The following is a 19373-nucleotide window of genomic DNA, read 5'->3' as shown; positions in this document are numbered from 1 at the left end:
AAACCCAGAGGTAAACTGACAGTCTAGTGATATTTAAATAATGATAGTGTAATACATGGAGAAGGCAATGGCACCCCACTCCAGTACTCTTGCCTGGAAAATCCCATGGACGGAGGAGCCTGGTGGGCTGCAGTCCATGGGGTCACTAAGAGTCGGGCATGACTGGGCGACTCATTACTTTCACTTTTCACTTTCATGCATTGGAGAAGGAAATGGCAACCCAATCCAGTATTATTGCCTGGAGAATCCCAGGGACAGAGGAGCCTAGTGGGCTGCCATCTATGGAGTCACACAGAGTTGGACACGACTGAAGTGACTTAGCAGTGTAATACAAAGAGTACTGCTCTATGTTAAATTATTACGTCAAAGACTTTCATTTAAAATTTTGTTTTGAAGTTAATTTAATATTTAATTACACATTATTGTTGTTCTCTTTTCGACCCCATGAACTGCAGCATGCCAGGCTTCCCTGTCCTTCACTATCTCCCTGAGTTTGCTCAAACTCATGGCCATTGAGTCAGTGATGGCATCCAACCATTACAAAATGCATAAAAGCAAAACACTTAAAATGTTTATATATTACTATGAGTTTATAATTTAAAAATTAAAGAATATAGCAGATATTGAAAACCTTATTGGAATAGCTTGAAGAACTTTATGCCAATAAGTTTGAAAATTTACACAAAACTTAGAAATTCCTAGGAATATATGGTTTACCAAAATTGTCTTAAAAAGAACAGAAACTGAATAATGTATAACCATTAAATAATTGAAGAAACAGTGAACATTTTTCTCATAGGAAAACAGCAGGCCAAGACAACTTTATAGAAAAAGTCTACCAAATTTTCAAGGAAATAAAATTCTAATCTCAAATTTTTCAGAAAATTGCAGAATAGTCTCATTCATTAACATTATATAAAGTAAGATGTGAAGGTATAATAGCATTTATAACTTTCCTATATGCTGCCTCTTTTTATGCTCACTTAAGTCCAAAGAATTAGATGAAGTAAATACTATTATTTTGCATGAGGGAGCTGGGCCTCAGAATAACTGACTTGATCAAGATCACACATCATAGTAAATAGTGATCCTCTGGCTGTGTTTTAGATCCTAAGAGTCCAGTTGGAGTCCTAGATTAATGTGATGCTGCCTCTTTGGAAGTTTTTATATAATAGTAAAAGTGTATGTTAGATTCCCACATAAAAATGTAGTTATTGGTTACAAGTTACCATTTATTACATCTCTTGGTTTATTGTAAAAATAATGATCAAAATGAAACAACCAAAACCTTAATGCACTGCGGTCCATACATTGAAGTTTGTGTAATATACATTGAGGTTGATTTTGAACTCACATGCACTTGAAAAATGTATATATGTTTTATCATGTAGAAAATGCCCAGGATATATTTGTAGGTATCATATTGTTCCTATTGCTGTATAGGGGAGAACAACCTGAATAGATATATTTCAAAACACTAGATTAACAGTTATAGTAAAAACCTTGAAAAATCATGTACCTTATCCTCTTACCTTTAGGTTAGCTGATACCCAACCTAAAAAAGTTCTCCCTAATACCTAATAAAAGAGTTTGATTAACCTTTTAAACAACAATCTACTAAATGATGTAACTCAGCTGGAACTAAACAGTTACTAAGATGCTTTACTTATCCATTTGGTTGTATCTGTTATTTTCCTTTAGGGGAGATTGGTGAAGAAAGTTAATTCACTTTCCTGAGTATTTGTCGATCATTCGCTTTTTATAAGACACTGCATTAGGCTCTGTGTGAGGGGCGCAGAGGCGACACCTGAAAAAGAGGAAGGATAGATTTTTTGCATTTACTTTTTAAAAAAGAATTTATAGTCTAGATATTAGAAGACAAACATTAAATTTATAGATTTATCAGTGACGATATTAATAAAACAAGTGGCTATTGTTCAAATAGGGTAATCAGAGAGCATTTCCTAAAGGGGGATGTTTTAGCTGAAGTTTCCTAAAGGGGAAAGTTTCAGCTGAAGGGTACGTAGGATTTTTGCATAATCCTAAAAGGGCAGATGGAAGGAATGTGAACAGTGGTTTGATGTTGAACAGTGCATTCAAAATATAAATCCAGAGGGGAAAATCAAAAACACTGGATATTCCCTAAGCATGTATTATGAGCTCATTATTGTGCTAATCACTGCTGAGAGTTCAGTGGAAGTATAAAAACTGTTTTCTGAGGAAGCATGTTGTCTACTTGGGAAGGCACACTTGGTTGCAGAGGATGAATGCACAGGATATATGAGAGGTATTAATAAGGTTGAGTTTAACAGGGACTTACTTGTTTTATAAATCAGCGGGCAAGACCACTGTGAAAGCTAGGAAAAGCTTTTTGTGAAAGCTAAGAAGAGAACTTTGCCTTTTAAATTAAGGCAAATGAAAAGATCCTACAGTTTTTCAATTTAGGAATGATGTAATGAGAAATTTGTGTTTTAGGAAAGTTATCCTGGCCATGTTATACAAGATAAATTAGAAACTAGAGCTGCTGAAATGCCAGGTATGTGAGGGATAAAATAGGTGGTAAAGAGGTATTGGGTAGTGTCAGGTATCAGTTGTAGGAATGGAGAGCGAGTGATAAACCTAGAGAACATTTGCAAAGTAGACGTTTATGTATCTCCTTGAAAGTATATGAGGGTGTTGCAAGGAGTGGTGGTACGTTTGATTGTGCTTTGATTTGGGTGGAGTTTAGGTAAGGGGCAAGGAGATCTGTGAATCCAGAAGGAAGAATCTGAGAAAGGGGTGCTTTTTGAAGCTAGAAGTTTCCAAATCTGTGGATATTTTCATGCACAGGTGTGTGACATCCTTTCTTTGTGGGTGTTGGGTTGACTTTTCAACACTGGGTAGCCTGGTAACCTTTTTTAGCTCTTCCAAGTCAGAGGTAGTATGAAACTACTACTGACAAAAATGGGAAAGACGTGAAGAAATTTAGCCAGGGGAAGGATGCAGTGAAGATGCTGAACTCGCTAAGAGTGCGATAGATTCTTCTAGACGGCTCTTTGGGGTCTTCTACATTATTGTTGCTGTTATATACTGGGTTGTTTTACATTGCTCTTCTATTATTTTTAAGAAAAAGAATGTGTTCAGTGGTACCTCATAGCTAGCTGTAACCACCACAGAATTTTAGATTCCTGGATATAGTCTAGTTGTCCTTTCCTTAAGTTAAACACATCTCTACCAAACTTTCTTAGCTCTAAAATATAAAAATCAGTAACTTAAAGGAATTCTGAATGTTTTTAAAATGTTGACCCTCTTATTCCTACAGCCTTTCCTTCCTTCCACTGTTTCCATTTTGTAGCACATAGACTGTTTAATTCCATACAGTTTCAAGTCATCCTCTGCACTTTTCCACTGAAGTGTCTTCTTAAACGTTAACATTGGTCTTAATGACCAAATTCCACAGCTCTAACTCATTTCCCTTGCCTATTTCTGAGCCTTTCACATAATGATGACCTCCTTCTTACTTTAACTTTTATAACTATTATTTTCCCTTCTCAGCTATAATTTTTCACTCTATGTAAATAAAGACATTCTCCAAGTTTTTATTCTCAGGATGTATTTCTCTTCTGTTTTGGAAATCTTATACAACCTTATCACTTTGCTATATTAAAGTCATATCATATATACATTTAAATGACATAAATTCAACCAAATAAAAAAGAGAGAGTATGTTTAGTAACAGCAAGTGCAATAGTGCTGGCAATTCTGCCTGAACTCCATTTATTGCGTGTATGACCCAGAGTGAATAGTTACAAGCTGGGAACTGTGAATCCAGCATTCCTTTAGTCAGTTTTAGCTTTCACATCCTCCTGAGCATTTCCTCAAACTGAACGATGTTCTAGTATTTACATAGGTATTTATGTTTTTCATTTACTACTGTTCTAAATTAGAGCCAAAGGCTTCATCTGGGGTATAACTGAGAAACTAGTGGCCCTTTCCAGTACTGAAGAAGTAACTGCCAGCATGGACTTTCTGCGAGACTATCTCCATGGCTACCTTTGTAAGAACATTTCAAGGGTAATTTTGGAAGAAAAAAAACTTTTAAAAATTCAGGTCTGATTTTAGAACCTTTCATCTGAGTAAGCTGATTCCATTGTTTTCCCTCATAAGCATTTTCCAGACACCTTAAAAAAATGTATTTGAATAGACAGATCTTTTAACCTCCTGCCTAATACCTTATTTTCAGTGTATCCCAAGTTAAATTCCTCCTCTTAGCCTTGCCTTCCCACATCTCCCAAATCCTAAGTCCTTAAAAGCATCACCCTTCTCCCAGCTTTCTAGGCTTAAAAGTCTTATTCTGCTCATAATCCTACCCTTCTCTCTGCTCCCTGCTTTCCCCAGATTGCTCCTTATATCTAGTATGAATTCATCAGCCCTGGTGTTCTCAGCCCTTGCAGAACTGGACCTCACCATATTTTGGTTTAGTTAAGTATCACCAACCTTCCAGGCTTATTTATCACTGCTTCCTAACAAAAATCCTCTTGTTCCTGAACATGGTATGCCTTCTCCTCATTTTTACCTTTTAGGAACTTATGTTCTTAAATCCATCTCTGACTGCAGTCCCTTCCACTTTCCTTTTTCCCCATTGTAATCATTTTGACTTTTCTTTGAATCCCCAGTATACGGTTTTCAATAATAGTTACTTGTGTTTATCCCATCTCCCGATTTGCTTGAAAGCCAAAAATAAGTCTTCATAGGGCATGTTATTTCTTTTTTACTTTTTGTTCCCTTTTCATTAATGATACCTTTTCCTCCATTTTCTGCCTTTCAGGTTGAACGAACATTGATTGATCAGCTTTAATTTGTGTTTGCTCAGGCGCTATGCTTGGTGTTTTTGTCACTGTTTGTTGTTGTGTTTAGTCACTAAGTCATGTCCAAGTCTTTGCGACCCCATAGACTGCAGCCTGCCAGTCTCCTCTGTCCATGGGATTTCCTAGGCAGGAGTATAGGACGGGTTGCCATTTCCTTCTCCAGGGGATCTTCCTGACCCAGGAATTGTGTGGGTGGATTCTTTACTAGAGCCACCAGGTTACATATGTCCTTATATATATTCCACATATATGCTAACTTTAATCCTAAGAACCACGTGCAATGTAGTATCACAAGAGATGTTCAGTATCCAAATGCTCATTAACCGAAGGGATAGACGGAGAAGCAAAGGTTGCCAAACAAGAAACTATTCACTAGTGAATTCAGCACTTATAAAGTTAGGCTCTCCTCACTAATTCTTCTAATTAACCCTAGCTGTTACCCTTCCCATCCATGACAGCAACATCTTCCTCTTATTCTCTCACTAATACAGTGCAAATACAAAATGAAATTGTAAGCCTTGCAAAAAGATGTGAAACTTCATGAAGTCTGTGAAGGTACAGAATGGCTTTAGTCACTTGCAAAATTGTTGACAGAGGGGTATGTAACAGAATTAATGATGGAAAAAAAAGGATAGTGCCTCGGGCATTTAAAAGAAGAATAATTTGAGGAACAATAAAGAGAAGAGAAATTTGAGAAAATCGTTAACATCTTCAAAACAAAAATGACCTATATTCTACACTCCTGTTGTAAATTTCAAAGCTAGAGAGTGTTATACCACTATATAATCACTAAAGGTATGCCAAGAAATAAAATTAAAGCTTGTAAGCGAAATCAGTAACTATCTTTTAATGAACTAATTTTCCTAAGTTTTAGTTTCATATTTCAGATTAAGTTACATTCAGCCTTTTATTTTTTTAACCATTTACCGTAAAATATCTGGACCTGTTTTAAATAGGTTCCAATACCAGTTATCCTTGGGTACTACCTTTCATGGCCAAGGTAGCATCACATTGCCTGGGTATTAACTCAGATATTACCTCCTATTCCATTCTTACCGTTCCTCTTGGGAGACCATATGTTGAAAATTGCTGGTTTTCCCTGTCTTCTCTCTTCTTCTCTGCACTCTTTTAGCCTTGGTTCACCCTTACGACTCCTGTATGTCCTGTTTCCCCTCTTTCTCTTTGCCTGTTTCCTGTTATTCCTTTGCCTCCTCACAAGTATCCTAACCTGGAGGCTTGTCCACGTTGCCTGGCCTGCCTTGCTCTCCTTTTTAAAATCTTATCATTTGGAACTCAGTGCTTTGTGTTTTTTATTTTTCCCTCCTTTACTCAAGGTCTTTTTTTTTTTTTTTTTAACTTTTTTCTTTCTTCTTTCATAACTTTTTTTGAATTTATGTTTCATTCTTTCTTCCAAATGGTTGCTTATATGTCTTTGCTCGTGGTGAGAAAGTTGATATTACCCAGAATCTCTGTGTACTGTGGAGATTCTTATTGCTAAGACTACAACTGAGATAAGACTTCAACACCCCTTCTTAGAGGAGACCCTACTTTGTGTTTTGCCCAGCATGTGTGTGTATTACATTGGCCATTTTATCTGGGCAGTTTCTACTGTAAACCTCTGTAGGCTGGAATGCTTATTTCTGTCTGTCCATCTACTGCCAAAGGTTCTTGATTACTAAGAAGTGGGTGTATACTAGTGAAATTTGGTTAGATGTTTAATACTGTAATACTGCCATAGTCAAAATCTTAAACTGAGAAATTTTTTAAACAAAAATACTGGGATGAATGTAGGAAGTGTTGGGGGAAAATCTATTCTTATACTCGGTCACTCTCTGCTTTATAAATTTAAAGAAATATTAATTTAGGGCACAGGCCTTATCTACAGTTTTACATTAATTTACACAACACTATTTTTGATGGAGTAAGGATAGGTTTAGTCTAAATATGAAGAAAAGAAATTTGAGAGTCACTCTTCTATAAAGAAAACAAAATCTCTTAAATGTTAAAACTAGGCTAAAATTAACATATGCAGTGTATGATAGGAACATTGTAGTTGGAAAATGAGTGATTAATAGATTTTCTCAGTTTTGATATCTCTGACTAGGGTGTAAGTGTGAATGTTTTTCTTTCTCCCAAATTGGTACATTTCCCTTTCATTATTTTTTTGTGTTGGTAAAAGGTAATTCAAAATATACTTTTTAAGTCTTATAAAAATGAAATCCTCATAAATCAGAGTTTTAGTAATCTCTTATCTATGATTTGGTGAAAAGTTTTTAAAAAATAAGCACTTTGGAAAAATGTCTGTCTTCATATCCTCATTAGGAAACTTCTCTTTAATTTTGTAGTCAAATCAGAAAATTAATGCCCGTTGGACCACAGAGGAGCAGCTTCTAGCAGTGCAAGGTATATTAAAGATAAGCAGTTATTGTTGTTAATGATTATTTAATTTGTCATGAAAGGTGACTACCATAGTTCTCCCCTTCCTTTAGAAGTGGATCAAGAAAGGGGTCTTGTGTTTACCATCCAGTGTTGGTGCTCATGAACTCTGATTTATACTTGTGGATGTGATATACTGAGCCTGTGTGCATTTTGGGTCTGCATGTGATGCCTTCCCAGCACTAAATGAATGATGGTGATGACAGGCTTGAACAAGTCAGATGGTCTCTGGGTGCCTCTGCTTCAGTATTCCTGCAGTTGGGTTCATTCTTACTGTATCAGTCAATAACCCTTTATCACAAACATAAACTACTGTGTTTCTGGTTTCCCTGATTACTCTGTAGTTGATAATTGTCAGGTACTGAAAATATTCATGATATGCTTAACTTGCAGTGTACCATAACTTACGTAAGAGATATGCCACTGAATGCTATAAAACCTGACTTTAAATATATCTATTTATACATAAGAGAGACTTAATATATAGATATATATACATGTGCAGTTTTAAATGCAATTATTTGTAAGAATGCTTGGTTGAATTGTATGGCAGAAAACTTTTTGTACTATGAATACCCATGGGCAAATTGGAAGCACTATAAACTTGGATTTTCTTGTGTTTGAATTACTTAAGGGCAAATTGTATGTTGCAATTCAGTATTGTAGATTTGTTTTCCTTTTAAGATGAACTGTCTGTAAGACTGATAGTGTGGTTTAAGTTTGGTCTACAATTTGTTTCTTCTTGGCTGAGCCCTCTGTGTTGAGTATCCATGGTTTATAAATCTAGGTTAACTACTGTAAGAGAGTAGGGCCCCAGTGAAACATACATCTTTAAAAACAGTTCCGAGTATTCAAACATAGAAAACATTTAACTCAAAAAATGTGCAAGTATCATTCGGATATGAGAATAATACAGTTAAAGATTGATTAAGACTTTGCAGTTTGAATTAAAGTAAGGATTCGCACCCAGTGTGACTTGAAAATGTACAGCAGGGTGCCAGTAGGGCACTGTCAGCCTTCCCTTTGGCCTGTGCAGCACAGCACAGTCATTTCATAAATAGAAATGCCGGATCCTGTGCAGGCAGAGCTGGACATGGATGTAGCCCATCTGTAATTGTAGAACTACATTTCTGAATGAGTCAGAACAAAAGTTGAATTAGTTTACAATGTTCAATAATAGCTCTTTGCAATGGACAATTTAAAGTGTTTATTAAAAATTATTTTTGACAACTGTCTCATTTTTTTTAGAATTAGGACTTACAGTTCTAACATAGTTTTTTGGGTAGGTGTTCCTTTGATTTATGTTAAAGCCTGTTTCCATTCATGGTGGTAGCCTATAGAATTTAACCCCATTTTCCAGTATTTATTTTCTTAAAGGTTAGTATACTAATCCTATACTCTCATATAAGAAATGATCACAGTGAAAGCATTTTCTGAAGAGAATTGCCTAGGAAGTCTGGATTAATCTTTCTCTGTAGATACAGAGAAAAGATTTGATACTGTTCTACAGTACTACTTTAAGTGGTAGGATCCATCAAATCTTATGACTGGGTTGGATACTGGATATTATGAAAAGCTGCGTTCAAGAGAAAGACAATAGCAAGATTTACTTAAGAGAGTTGAGCTATATATGCAGACATTATTTCAGCTTATAAACATTAAAAGAATGGAGTGTTTCTAGAAATAATCAAACATATCCTCTCTCCTGAGGATATTCAGTGTTATATTGTTATGTTCATTTAAAAAGTAATCCTTGAATAAATTATATTAATGCAGCAATTTGTATGGAAAGATTCATGTTCTTAAGATTTTGAAAGCACTCTCAGTATGTTTATGTCTGTTTTTTATTTATTTATTTTAACTGTGAAATTTTTACTTTGAGTTTAGGTTTTTTGGTTTTGTCTTGTGTTTTTTGTTTGGTCTTGTTTTTGTTATATAAACTAAAGCAACTTAAAGGTATTTGTGTCTGACATAGTTACTTTAGGGAGAGTTAAAAAGTGTCATTTTTGCCTCATGTGCCCATATATTTATATAATGCTCAAAAGTGTGTCTTATAATTGTATAGTAATATCCCCTGTACCTGAGCTGGGTGTGGGTAAAGTACATAACTGCAGCTCTTATTTTAACATCTGTAATCCAGAAGTACTTGTCTTAGCAGGCAAATGTTTTTAGGTTTTTTTTCTTCTTTTTAATCTTTATTTATGATAAACCTTTATATGATATTATTCCTTTGGCCACTTCAGTGATTTGATATTAACATGTTTTAATTTATATAGAACTTTTATTCAAGACATTTTACATACAGATTCTGATTTAACTTTGATTTGTTAATTGCTTTATTTTATCTTGCTCATACTTGACTATTGCAGTGACCTAGAGAGAGAAATGTTGACTCTTTTGTCACTAGTGAGCTCCACTATTAAATAAACTTTGTGTTGTAATTCTTAAAATCAAAGAAGTGTATTAAGTTCATTTCCTAGAGCTTCAATACATATTTCCCATTTTACTTCCCATCTGCTCATGTTGTTGTTAACTAAGAACTAATTATTTAAATAGTAAATAAATATTTAAATAAATGTTTTTTTAAACAGTAAAATTTAAATAAATAAATAAGCTGTTTTCCCTTCTTTCTCCCTTATTTGGAAGGGGAAAAGCCATGCTTAGACCAAACAGGAGTGTCTGCCTTTACTTGTGTAATCTGTCACTTTATTATGTTAATTTTAGTGCTAGCTATGTTATGACTTCAGTAACATTCTTCAGGAATCCCAAATGGGATATTATAAATGCTGCTTTAATTTAATCCTCTTAAAATACTTATCAAGAATGGTACTTCTACAATTTATGTAATCTGTTTCAGTTTTGAGTATCTAAATTTTCTATTATAACAAATTAGTTAACAGTAAGACCAATTACAGTCTTCACATATTTGTTTTAATAGGGAAATATCCCTGTTTGTAGCTTGTGCCATATTTTTCCTAGTCTGTGGTGCTTTTAGAAATTATCCTAAGATGAATCTTGATATTCATATAATAAACATTCCTTATTAAGCAAGAATTAAGAAAGGAATTTGATTCTGGTTGTATTTTTTTTTCATGTAAAATAAAACATTTATTAGCTGTTTTCAAAAAATAGCAATGATAGTCCAAAACATCTACTCTTTAAAATATATAGGAGCAGAAGCATAGTATATAATATTTGACATGTTTATTTTAGGTTTCCTCTTAAATATATTCATTTCATAGTCATTAGTGGTTTAAAAAAAAATGCTCCCAAACTAAAATATTGTGCTATATTAGGATAAATAGCATAACATTTTTTTCTCTAATTTTATCAAGAAGTCAGATTTAATTTTTAGTGTTTTTTTTTTCTCGTATATCCTGCTTTCTCATATGAAGCAGGAAATGACAGAACTATGTTCAAATGAGTTATGCCTACGGTTAAATGTTACCTTCTCTCCCTGTAGTTTACATATTCGTTCCTTTTTAGGAGAAATGATGTTGCAAGTTTAGAAATTGTCTTCATTCTAATTTTATCTCCTACTTAAAAAAAAAAAAAAAGCTAGAATGGTCCCTAAAGTGCTAAGGGAGTGGGGGAGATTCAGCCTTTGATTAAGACATAAGGGTTGTAATGATCCTTACATGATGCTTAGCACTTGAATGATCAACAGGAGGTGGAAATGGATTCATATTTCTCCTCTAAAAGGTACCTGTTTGGACTAGAGTTTCTTCTGTTATAGATGATATCACAAGAATGGAGGCTCAGAATATGCACTTGCTTCAGATAATTAACGATTCCCAGTTCCCAGCATTGTGGGATGGAGTTTACACTTGTAGCAAGGAAGGTGGGAGGATTCAGAAGAGGAGGATGCGTGATTTTGACTCGTAGCTGTCGCCCGGATGCACCAGTCATTGTCCCACTGCGGTTGATACGTTTTTTACCTTTTTTAATAGGAATTCTTGACGAGATTTACAGGTGAAAAGAAATGCATGTTCTTGAATGGTTTGAGTTTAAAATTAATCTCTTACTGATAAAGACCTCACATCCCTGGAGTTTATAAATGTAACTGTTATTTCAAAAAATAAAGTTTTGAAAAATTAGTATTTCCTAATTATACTAAGTACATGCTCACTTTAAGAAGCAGAGAAAAATATCTGCCAAATTTTCATTACCTAGACCTAAAAATAGCTTGTCACTGTAATGTTGGCGCTTTTTTTTTTTTTGTAGTCCTAAAGATTTTAAAAATAACTTTTTAAACACACTGAAAGCAGATTTATGATATCCTTTCTATCTAAGGAAAAAGAGTCTAAATACCACGTCCAGATTTGGGAAACAGCATATTTCAAATGCTCCTAAAGTTACTTATCTTGCTAGTCAAAGCTCTAAATATATACATTTTTTTTTTCTTGGTTGGATAATATAGAAGAACATTGGTTGGAAAATGAAATGTCATGATAACACAGTATCCTAATGAGTTAGATTTTTATGGTAATTCCCAAACAACACTAAAAGTTTGTATTATAAAGATTGTACAGTATCATCTGGCAGTGTAGAAGCCATGTTGTTTCACTGTAACTTTCAGAAATGTGGCTGAAAGCAATTTTCTCCTCTCCTTGGGAAATACTTAATTCCCCTCTTCCAGGGTTCTCTCAAGTTTTTTCCCCACTGAATTTTGAAAACTGACCTCTTACCCTAAAAAGTGAAAGTGAAAGTTGCTCAGTCGTGTCTGAGTCTTTGCCACCCCATGGACTATACGGTCCTTTCTCCAGGCTAGAATGCTGGAGTGGGTAGCCGCTTCCTTCTCCAGGGGATCTTCCCAGTCCAGGGATCAAACCCACTTCTCCCACATTGCAGGCGGATTCTTCACCAGCCGAACCACCTGGGAAGCCCAAAGGTCACAAGTTTAGTTTTAAAAAATGGTTCAGATAGACCTAAGCCTTTTACATCTTAAGGAGGAGAGAGAAATTTAATCTCTTTTTCCTTTTTTTTTTGAGATTTGAAAAGTATTCTGTATTTACTTGTTAATTCATAATGAGTGCTTAGATGATATTGACTTATTTACTTTTTGATACCTTTAGTGAATTGTCACTTAAAAGTGATAGAGACAGTACTTCCCATAAGGAAATCAAGTTACTAATTAGGAATAGATGTACTGTCATACTGTCTCACAGTTTTACTTTCTTTATTCATCCTGTGATGTGGGATATAATTCAGATCATAAAAATGTGTTTATTGAAGAAATCTACAAGTTGATCCATCGTTAACATACAGATTAGGGTTTTCAGGTCATTAATGTTAGCATTCACATTTTGTGTGTTTCTTTTGCCTAGAATTTTTATCAAGTTGAACATTTTTTAAAGCATAGCAAAATTCTCATACCTGTAGTATTTAATGATGAAAATGAAGAAGAAATTTAAAGTTTTGTAGTAAGAACTTCCCAAGTTGTTTTAGCACTAATTCATATATATACATATATATATATGGGGGACCTTGTTTTTAATAAACTAAAAAAAGAATGGACCACCCTCCTCCCAGGTCCAAGTTGTAACTAAAGCAGCTCTGAGATCATAGATTGTTAAAGTAGTTGCTCAGCACTGCTACCTTGCTAGGCTGACTTCCGGAAGCCTAGTTGGGGATTCATCTGAAGGTGGAGTCAGTCCATTAAGTCTTCAGTTGGTTTTTCACTAGAGCTTGACTTGTTAATCAGCCACAGTACAGACAGAGGTGAGAATTCCACCTTCTCACCAAAATATGCTGTTGGTGACATCACTGGGAATGTAAAAATGATAAAGAAGTCAGCTAGGTGTGACTCTTGGGAAAGAATGATAGAATGAAGCTCCGTGGAGAAAAAAAATCAGTCATATTTCCTGAGTACTTCCTCTGTACTCAGCATTGTAGTAATGCTGGTGGTGATTTGTATTCCATAGGAAAGTACTTTCCAACCTTGTTCACATCATGGCATACAGAGAAAATGATGAAATTTTTCATGAAACACTGAGACAGACAGATGAGGCTGCTGTCTGTCCAGAGGAGTCTGCCAAGGAGCTCTAGCTCTTCCACATACGGCCCAGGCATCCTGCAGATTAAGGGCACTAATATCCAGGCCCACTTATTCTCAGGCCGTGATTGATGATCTTTAGCCAGACTGCAGAAGTCTGCACTATGGTCTGAACCTTAAGACTTTGCAAAGTAGTTGATATGGAACAAGCATACACGAGTTAATAATAAACTTACCTAGGTGACTCAGAACTTAGGTGAGTTGAGGAAAATCCAGAGTGTCTGAGTAAATTTCCTATAGGAAGTAGTTTTTGGTTTGGGACATGTAATTCTGGAAATGCAACAATATTAGTGACAAGGTGAAGTCCATTGAGCAAGGGAAAATAAAGTGGAAGACCCAACAAAAAAAAATAGGGTCAGAAGAGGGGACAGTTAGATAATGGAGCTTGACATGGGGGCAACTAAGTGGTATATTTTGGAGTATATTTTGCTGAACAAATGAGTGTTTGGAGGGTTGTAATATTGGCAGACTTAGAGTCATAGTTACTCTTAATGTGACTTCTTGTTAAGAATGTAGAAGATCTAATCCTAGATTTATTTAAGTTTTCATTTCTAAATTTATGTGTTTAGTAGCTTTGGTCGTTTCTAGAATGTAAATTAAATCTGTTATGAAAATTAGTACACTGGTAGAACACTGTGTGTGATTTCCAATTAGTATTTGCTTCTCAGTGCAGCTGTCTCAAGTTGAGTTGCTGTTTTCTAGAGTACAAGTAGTAGAGAAGTACTTGAATATGTAGCTTTTGTATATGTATACTTTTAATATGAAATGACCTTGGGTTCTTATTGTCAGATAAGCCCTCACTGGAGCCTAGTCACCATTAGAATTTATACTCAGTTATGAAGTTCTAACTGGAAATCAGCTCATGGATTTAAGAGAATATAAATTCATTTATGTTTGAAATGAATATAAAATAAAATATTATAAAGTTTAAGTATCATTATTACTCTGTTGTCACGCATGTGTCTTTCTCTTTGAGAACGGAGCAAATGAGCATAGTTTACAAATCCCGAACTCTGGATTAACAATGGGATAATAGTTTACTATGTCAGGCCTCCTACCCAGAATGTTCTAAGAGGAAGAAACTCCCTGTAGAGTCAAGCCTAGCAAATTGAATGCAGCAAGAGATACTTATTCGCAAGTTTTCAATATAAAATAAGTGCAGAATTTAAAAACATGAATTGTATTCATGCTGGTTCTTTAAGATAATAGGTATATCATCCAAATAGGTATCAGTAAGAATATGTCTTGCATTTCTGCTGGTGTATTAATGTGCCCTTATGTTACCCTCTTATGTGTGATTGTATACATGTTAAGTTTATCTAAATCCCTCTATTTCTGGCTGCTTAGATTATCATAGACATCAGTATTTTTATTCTCCTTTCTCATCTCTAATTAATGAGTTACTGTTTTCTGGTATTTTAAAAAGCAGTTATCAAATTGTAAAATCAAAATTTTGACAGCTTTTATATTTTAAGCTAGGTGTATCTCTTTCTAGAATGAATAGGATGGATTTCCTTTAGAACTCCCTAAGAGCAAATTATTATCCACCTGATTATGTAAAGTCACTTTAAATTCTGTAGCATAATTGACTGTCTCGAGTTCATAAATCAAATATTATCCTACATTTAAAGAAACCTCCATAATTTTATATGTTAGGTCTTTTTATATAACTGAATGTACAGTCCTTCTTAAATTTAAGGTAGCAGTGATAAGCACAGTATCTACAAGTAGTCACCACTATAACTCTTTAGGCTACAGAGCATAGCTAGGAATCTGTCATATATACAGTCCTTAGGACTATGAGATGAGTTAAAATCCAACAAACTCTGAAAAATAGCTTTCCTTTTTTTGTCCATCAGATTGTGATGATTCTTACGTTTTTTTATGTTTAATTTCTTATCTCGGTTCTATTTGTTGGTACCTGGTATGGATAGGCAAATAACTATGTAGAAGTTGGTGTTAAGATCAAAATCACAATGCTTTTCTTAACGGGGGAACCCTAAGACTACTCACTCAGTCCATTGAGGGGATAAAAGAGATGGCTCATTCCCATCCAGTTTTGTTTACAAACGATGTTGCTCAAATTTAGGTGACTGGCTACTAGGGAAATAAATGAATGTGGAATTGAGGATGGAACAAAGAATTCAATGCTTTACAATAAATGGACTGTATTTGAGAGTTCAAGAGAGGATTGGAGAAAATAACTGAGTATGTAAAAAATGGTAAGTTTCTGATTGTTCAGTTGAAGGCAAGTGGCTGGCTCGATGAAATGACATAATTGATAGTTTCCATCTGTGACCCTGATATCTTAGTCTCTATCTCAGAATTGAGACGTGAGCAGAGTTTATCAGAAAGGATTTTCATTGCTGGTATGTTGTGTGTGTGCGTGATGTATAGTACACACAGCTCTCCTTACTGATCCTTCACAGGTGTATTATTTACTTTGCCTTCCAGGTGTCCGCAAATATGGTAAAGATTTTCAAGCTATTGCAGATGTAATTGGCAACAAGACTGTTGGCCAAGTGAAGAACTTCTTTGTAAACTACAGGCGTCGGTTTAACTTAGAGGAGGTATTGCAGGAGTGGGAAGCAGAACAAGGAACCCAGGCTTCTAATGGTGATGCTTCTGCTTTAGGGGAGGAGACAAAAAGTGCTTCTAATGTGCCATCAGGGAAGAGCACTGACGAAGAAGAGGAGGTGTGTTTGTGTATGGCATTTGAGCTAATATGAGCTGAGGAATCACCATTTCGTGTGGTGTCCTGTAAGGCTAATTTGTCAGAGGACTAGCTGAACGAGCATGAAAGGTTGACAATACACTTACTCAGTGGTGCCTCTCTCGTGACTCTTGAGTCATAATGACACGCCAAGTTCTGATCCTAGAAGAATGGAGAGTGTATTGTTCTTTCATAAATTTATTTTTATTTCCAGTGTTAAGCTGTTTACTAATAAAGATGCCTGTTTGGTAGCTTCGTTGCTTTTTTTGGTTTGTTTTGTTTAAAATAAAAGAAGCTTGTGCTTCCAGAAAACACTGGTGTTATGTTTTTGTTTTGTTTTGATTTGTTTTGTTTTTCCTGTGACAGCCCAAACTATATTGTACTGACGTCCATTAGGAACTGTCATCTCATACGTTTATTTTTGTTTCCTCATCTCTAGGCACAGACCCCACAGGCTCCTCGGACTCTGGGTCCATCACCTCCTGCCCCGTCATCCACTCCAACACCAACAGCCCCCGTGGCCGCTCTGAACCAGCCACCACCACTTCTTCGTCCAACACTGCCTGCTGCCCCAGCTCTTCACCGGCAGCCTCCTCCACTCCAGCAGCAGGCTCGGTTCATCCAGCCCCGGCCAACTTTAAATCAGCCTCCGCCACCTCTCATCCGCCCCGCTAATTCCATGCCTCCCCGTCTAAATCCAAGGCCAGTGTTGTCCGCGGTTGGCGGCCAACAGCCACCATCACTTATCGGAATTCAGACAGACTCACAGTCCTCACTGCACTAAAGTTAGATTGGACAGAGCTGCAGTAACTTTTCACCCATCACCACACCAGTGCTTCTCTGACTGTTGATGCAAAAGAGGGAAGAAGAATCCTTCTAGATACTGAGGCTGCAAACTAATTCTGTGGCCAGTGGGCTCTCGTAAGTGGATGTGTAAGGAATTTTTTAGTTCATGCAACTAAAATGTTAAACACAACAGAAGGCCTACAGTTAGCCTCCTTTCTAGAGTATACATTCAGCGACATGATCTCGTTAAAGGAAAAGAGACTAAGTATTCTATTTACCAAGGTTTTTTTGTTTTGTTTTTACTGTATTTATTTTATTGAGAATCTTTATATTCCTGCCTCTTCATAGTCAAGGCTCTTAGTACAGGAATATTGACTTAGGAATTGTGAAAACTCCTTAAGTTTCATAAGTTAAGGATGTTCAACTATTTCTCTCTTTTTCTTTAATTTAATTTTTAACAACATTTTCCTATGTTAGGAGTGCAAGAATAGATAACCTTCATTTCAGATTTTGACATATGTTCATTTAATGCATATTTAAGCAATTATAGCTGCATATCCCTTTTTTCAAAGACTTGCTTTTTTTTCTAAAGGAATTTAAATACATTCCTTTAAAAGAAAGCAATTTTATCAATTGCAAAGCAATTATATGAAACCACAAAGAATGTACTGAACCTACTAACCCTTTAACATACAGTTTAGGGTCCTAGTGCAAAGTCCTTGCTTAAAGGTCATTGACTTGCCATCTTTCAGTAGTAAGAGGATGGGAATAATTATTTTACATACAATGAGGACTTCATTTGTTAAAGTACAGTGTCTTTAAGTTCCTTAAAAATGGAGTTAATGCTTTTTTTTTTTTAATGTTTCTAAATGCTATCTGCTTTTAACTGGTAGTTGCCTCCATTTGGGGACTTTAGAAGAGAATTATATTTTGTCAGTTATGTGAAAATAGTGGTTCTGGAAGCATTTATTTACAATACCCTTTTTGTGTTCTGAACTTTAAATTGCCCTCATACTTATTAATATGGTCTGCATTTAATATAAAAGATGTTTTCTTGATCAATCTCTATTGTACTATTTGGATACATTTATGTATTCCTTGCAGCCAACCTGTACTCATGGGTTTGGTTTAGGGTTAAATCATTATTATTTCATAAAATAAATTTAAGGATTTGTTCTGTGTTATCCAAAGATACATCAGTATATTGTCACAATTGTGCTGTTAAAGTGCTGAGACCCTTTTTATAAAGAAACAAAAATTTCAGGTCTTCTCAATTCAACACAGAATCATTAAGCACCTACAAAGAATATTTTACAAGTGATAGTATTTCAACAATGTATTACTAATATTTTTGATACAGTGATTTCATATTGGAATCATGACCTGCCTGTGCAAAGGGACAGATTGCTTAGATTGCTATACTAGTGGAACTAAAGATAAATGTTTGCACATTCACAGTCTCACATTTAGAGCTATTTCACAAAATGGTCAACATCGGAGGCCCTAGTTTATTTTTGAGATGTCATATATTCTCCAGATATTAGAAAAATAGTCCCTACCTTTGGCTATAAAGTGTTAAAGAGCTATTGACTTACATCCTTTAATTGGTTTTCCTTTTGAAGTTCAGACCATTTATTTCCATAAGGACCTTAAGTTCTAACATAACCTAAAAACTTTTTTCAGGATGTGTTCTTTCTCACTGGATCATCTTGATTTAAAATTCTTAATATTCAACAATTTATACTTATTTTTACTTTAATAGCCATGGGGACAGTTATATATCTTAAAGGAAAATATCTAAAGCATTTTCAGAAGTATTTAGATTGTCTCGCATATGTGCATATGTACAGCTTCTGTGGTCTTGTCTCTTGTCAGTAGACCTTCAGTATACAGTGTGTGGGGTATGTGAGTCAAGTTGGTCAGCACCAGCATCTGTCCAGCTGTTGAGTATATTGTGGTTCATTTAAAATCCGTTCTATCCCAACCATGAGCAAAGGTGCTGTATCTGAGGGGTGTGCTGTGATTTTATTTCCGTACACTAGAGCACACAGTAGAAAATTCCTAGCTTCATTAGTAATATGACACATGTATATAGTGAGATGTCTTTATTGTGTGCTTTGCATATTTTGTAAATATTTTGCACGTCATTATTTTTCTTTTTTGTTTAAGCAGTGTTTGGCCTGGAAGAGTGATATGCTTGCTGCTTAATCAAAGGATTAAAGAGTTAAAGATGTCTATGTCTTCTATTTTTATATAATTTCATGTTGTATGAGAAATTTAGGACCTCTTCACTGTGAAATTCTAAATACTGATTTTTATAAAAAAAAAAGCAAAACCTAAAAAGTCTTTTAATGACCATTTCATTAATTTCAAGTTTTATCAGTTTAAAAAAATCTACGCCCAAGTATTTTTTTCATTACCTACTAAAAATGAATCATGCTGTTGACACATCTGTTAATATTCATGAAAAAATATTTTTTCTACATGAGTTAATTCCAGTGTAATATTGATGGAGGTAAAGATAGGTTACTATTGA

The 19373-nt window shown here is 35.1% G+C and overlaps 1 protein-coding gene across 3 annotated transcripts in view; it reads left to right on the top strand.

Annotated features, from left to right (window-relative positions):
* Positions 1–18232, top strand: part of RCOR3 (REST corepressor 3) — a 51748-nt gene extending 33516 nt beyond the window's left edge. For 2 of the 3 annotated variants that reach the window (XM_052653625.1, XM_052653624.1), the window contains exons 10-12: positions 7193–7250; positions 15793–16034; positions 16491–18232. In XM_052653625.1, coding sequence (XP_052509585.1) covers positions 7193–7250; positions 15793–16034; positions 16491–16835 — 645 coding nt within the window. In that variant the 3' untranslated portion in view covers positions 16836–18232. The remainder of the gene's footprint in view (positions 1–7192; positions 7251–15792; positions 16035–16490) is intronic. The other variant, XM_052653626.1, reaches the window with a different exon arrangement.
* The last annotated feature ends 1141 nt before the right edge of the window (positions 18233–19373 follow it).

Source organism: Budorcas taxicolor, chromosome 16 (assembly GCF_023091745.1).
Source record: "Budorcas taxicolor isolate Tak-1 chromosome 16, Takin1.1, whole genome shotgun sequence".
NCBI lineage: Eukaryota > Metazoa > Chordata > Mammalia > Artiodactyla > Bovidae > Budorcas > Budorcas taxicolor.
The sequence above is the reverse complement of the archived record's forward strand: the minus strand, read 5'-3'. Positions and strand labels throughout refer to the sequence as shown.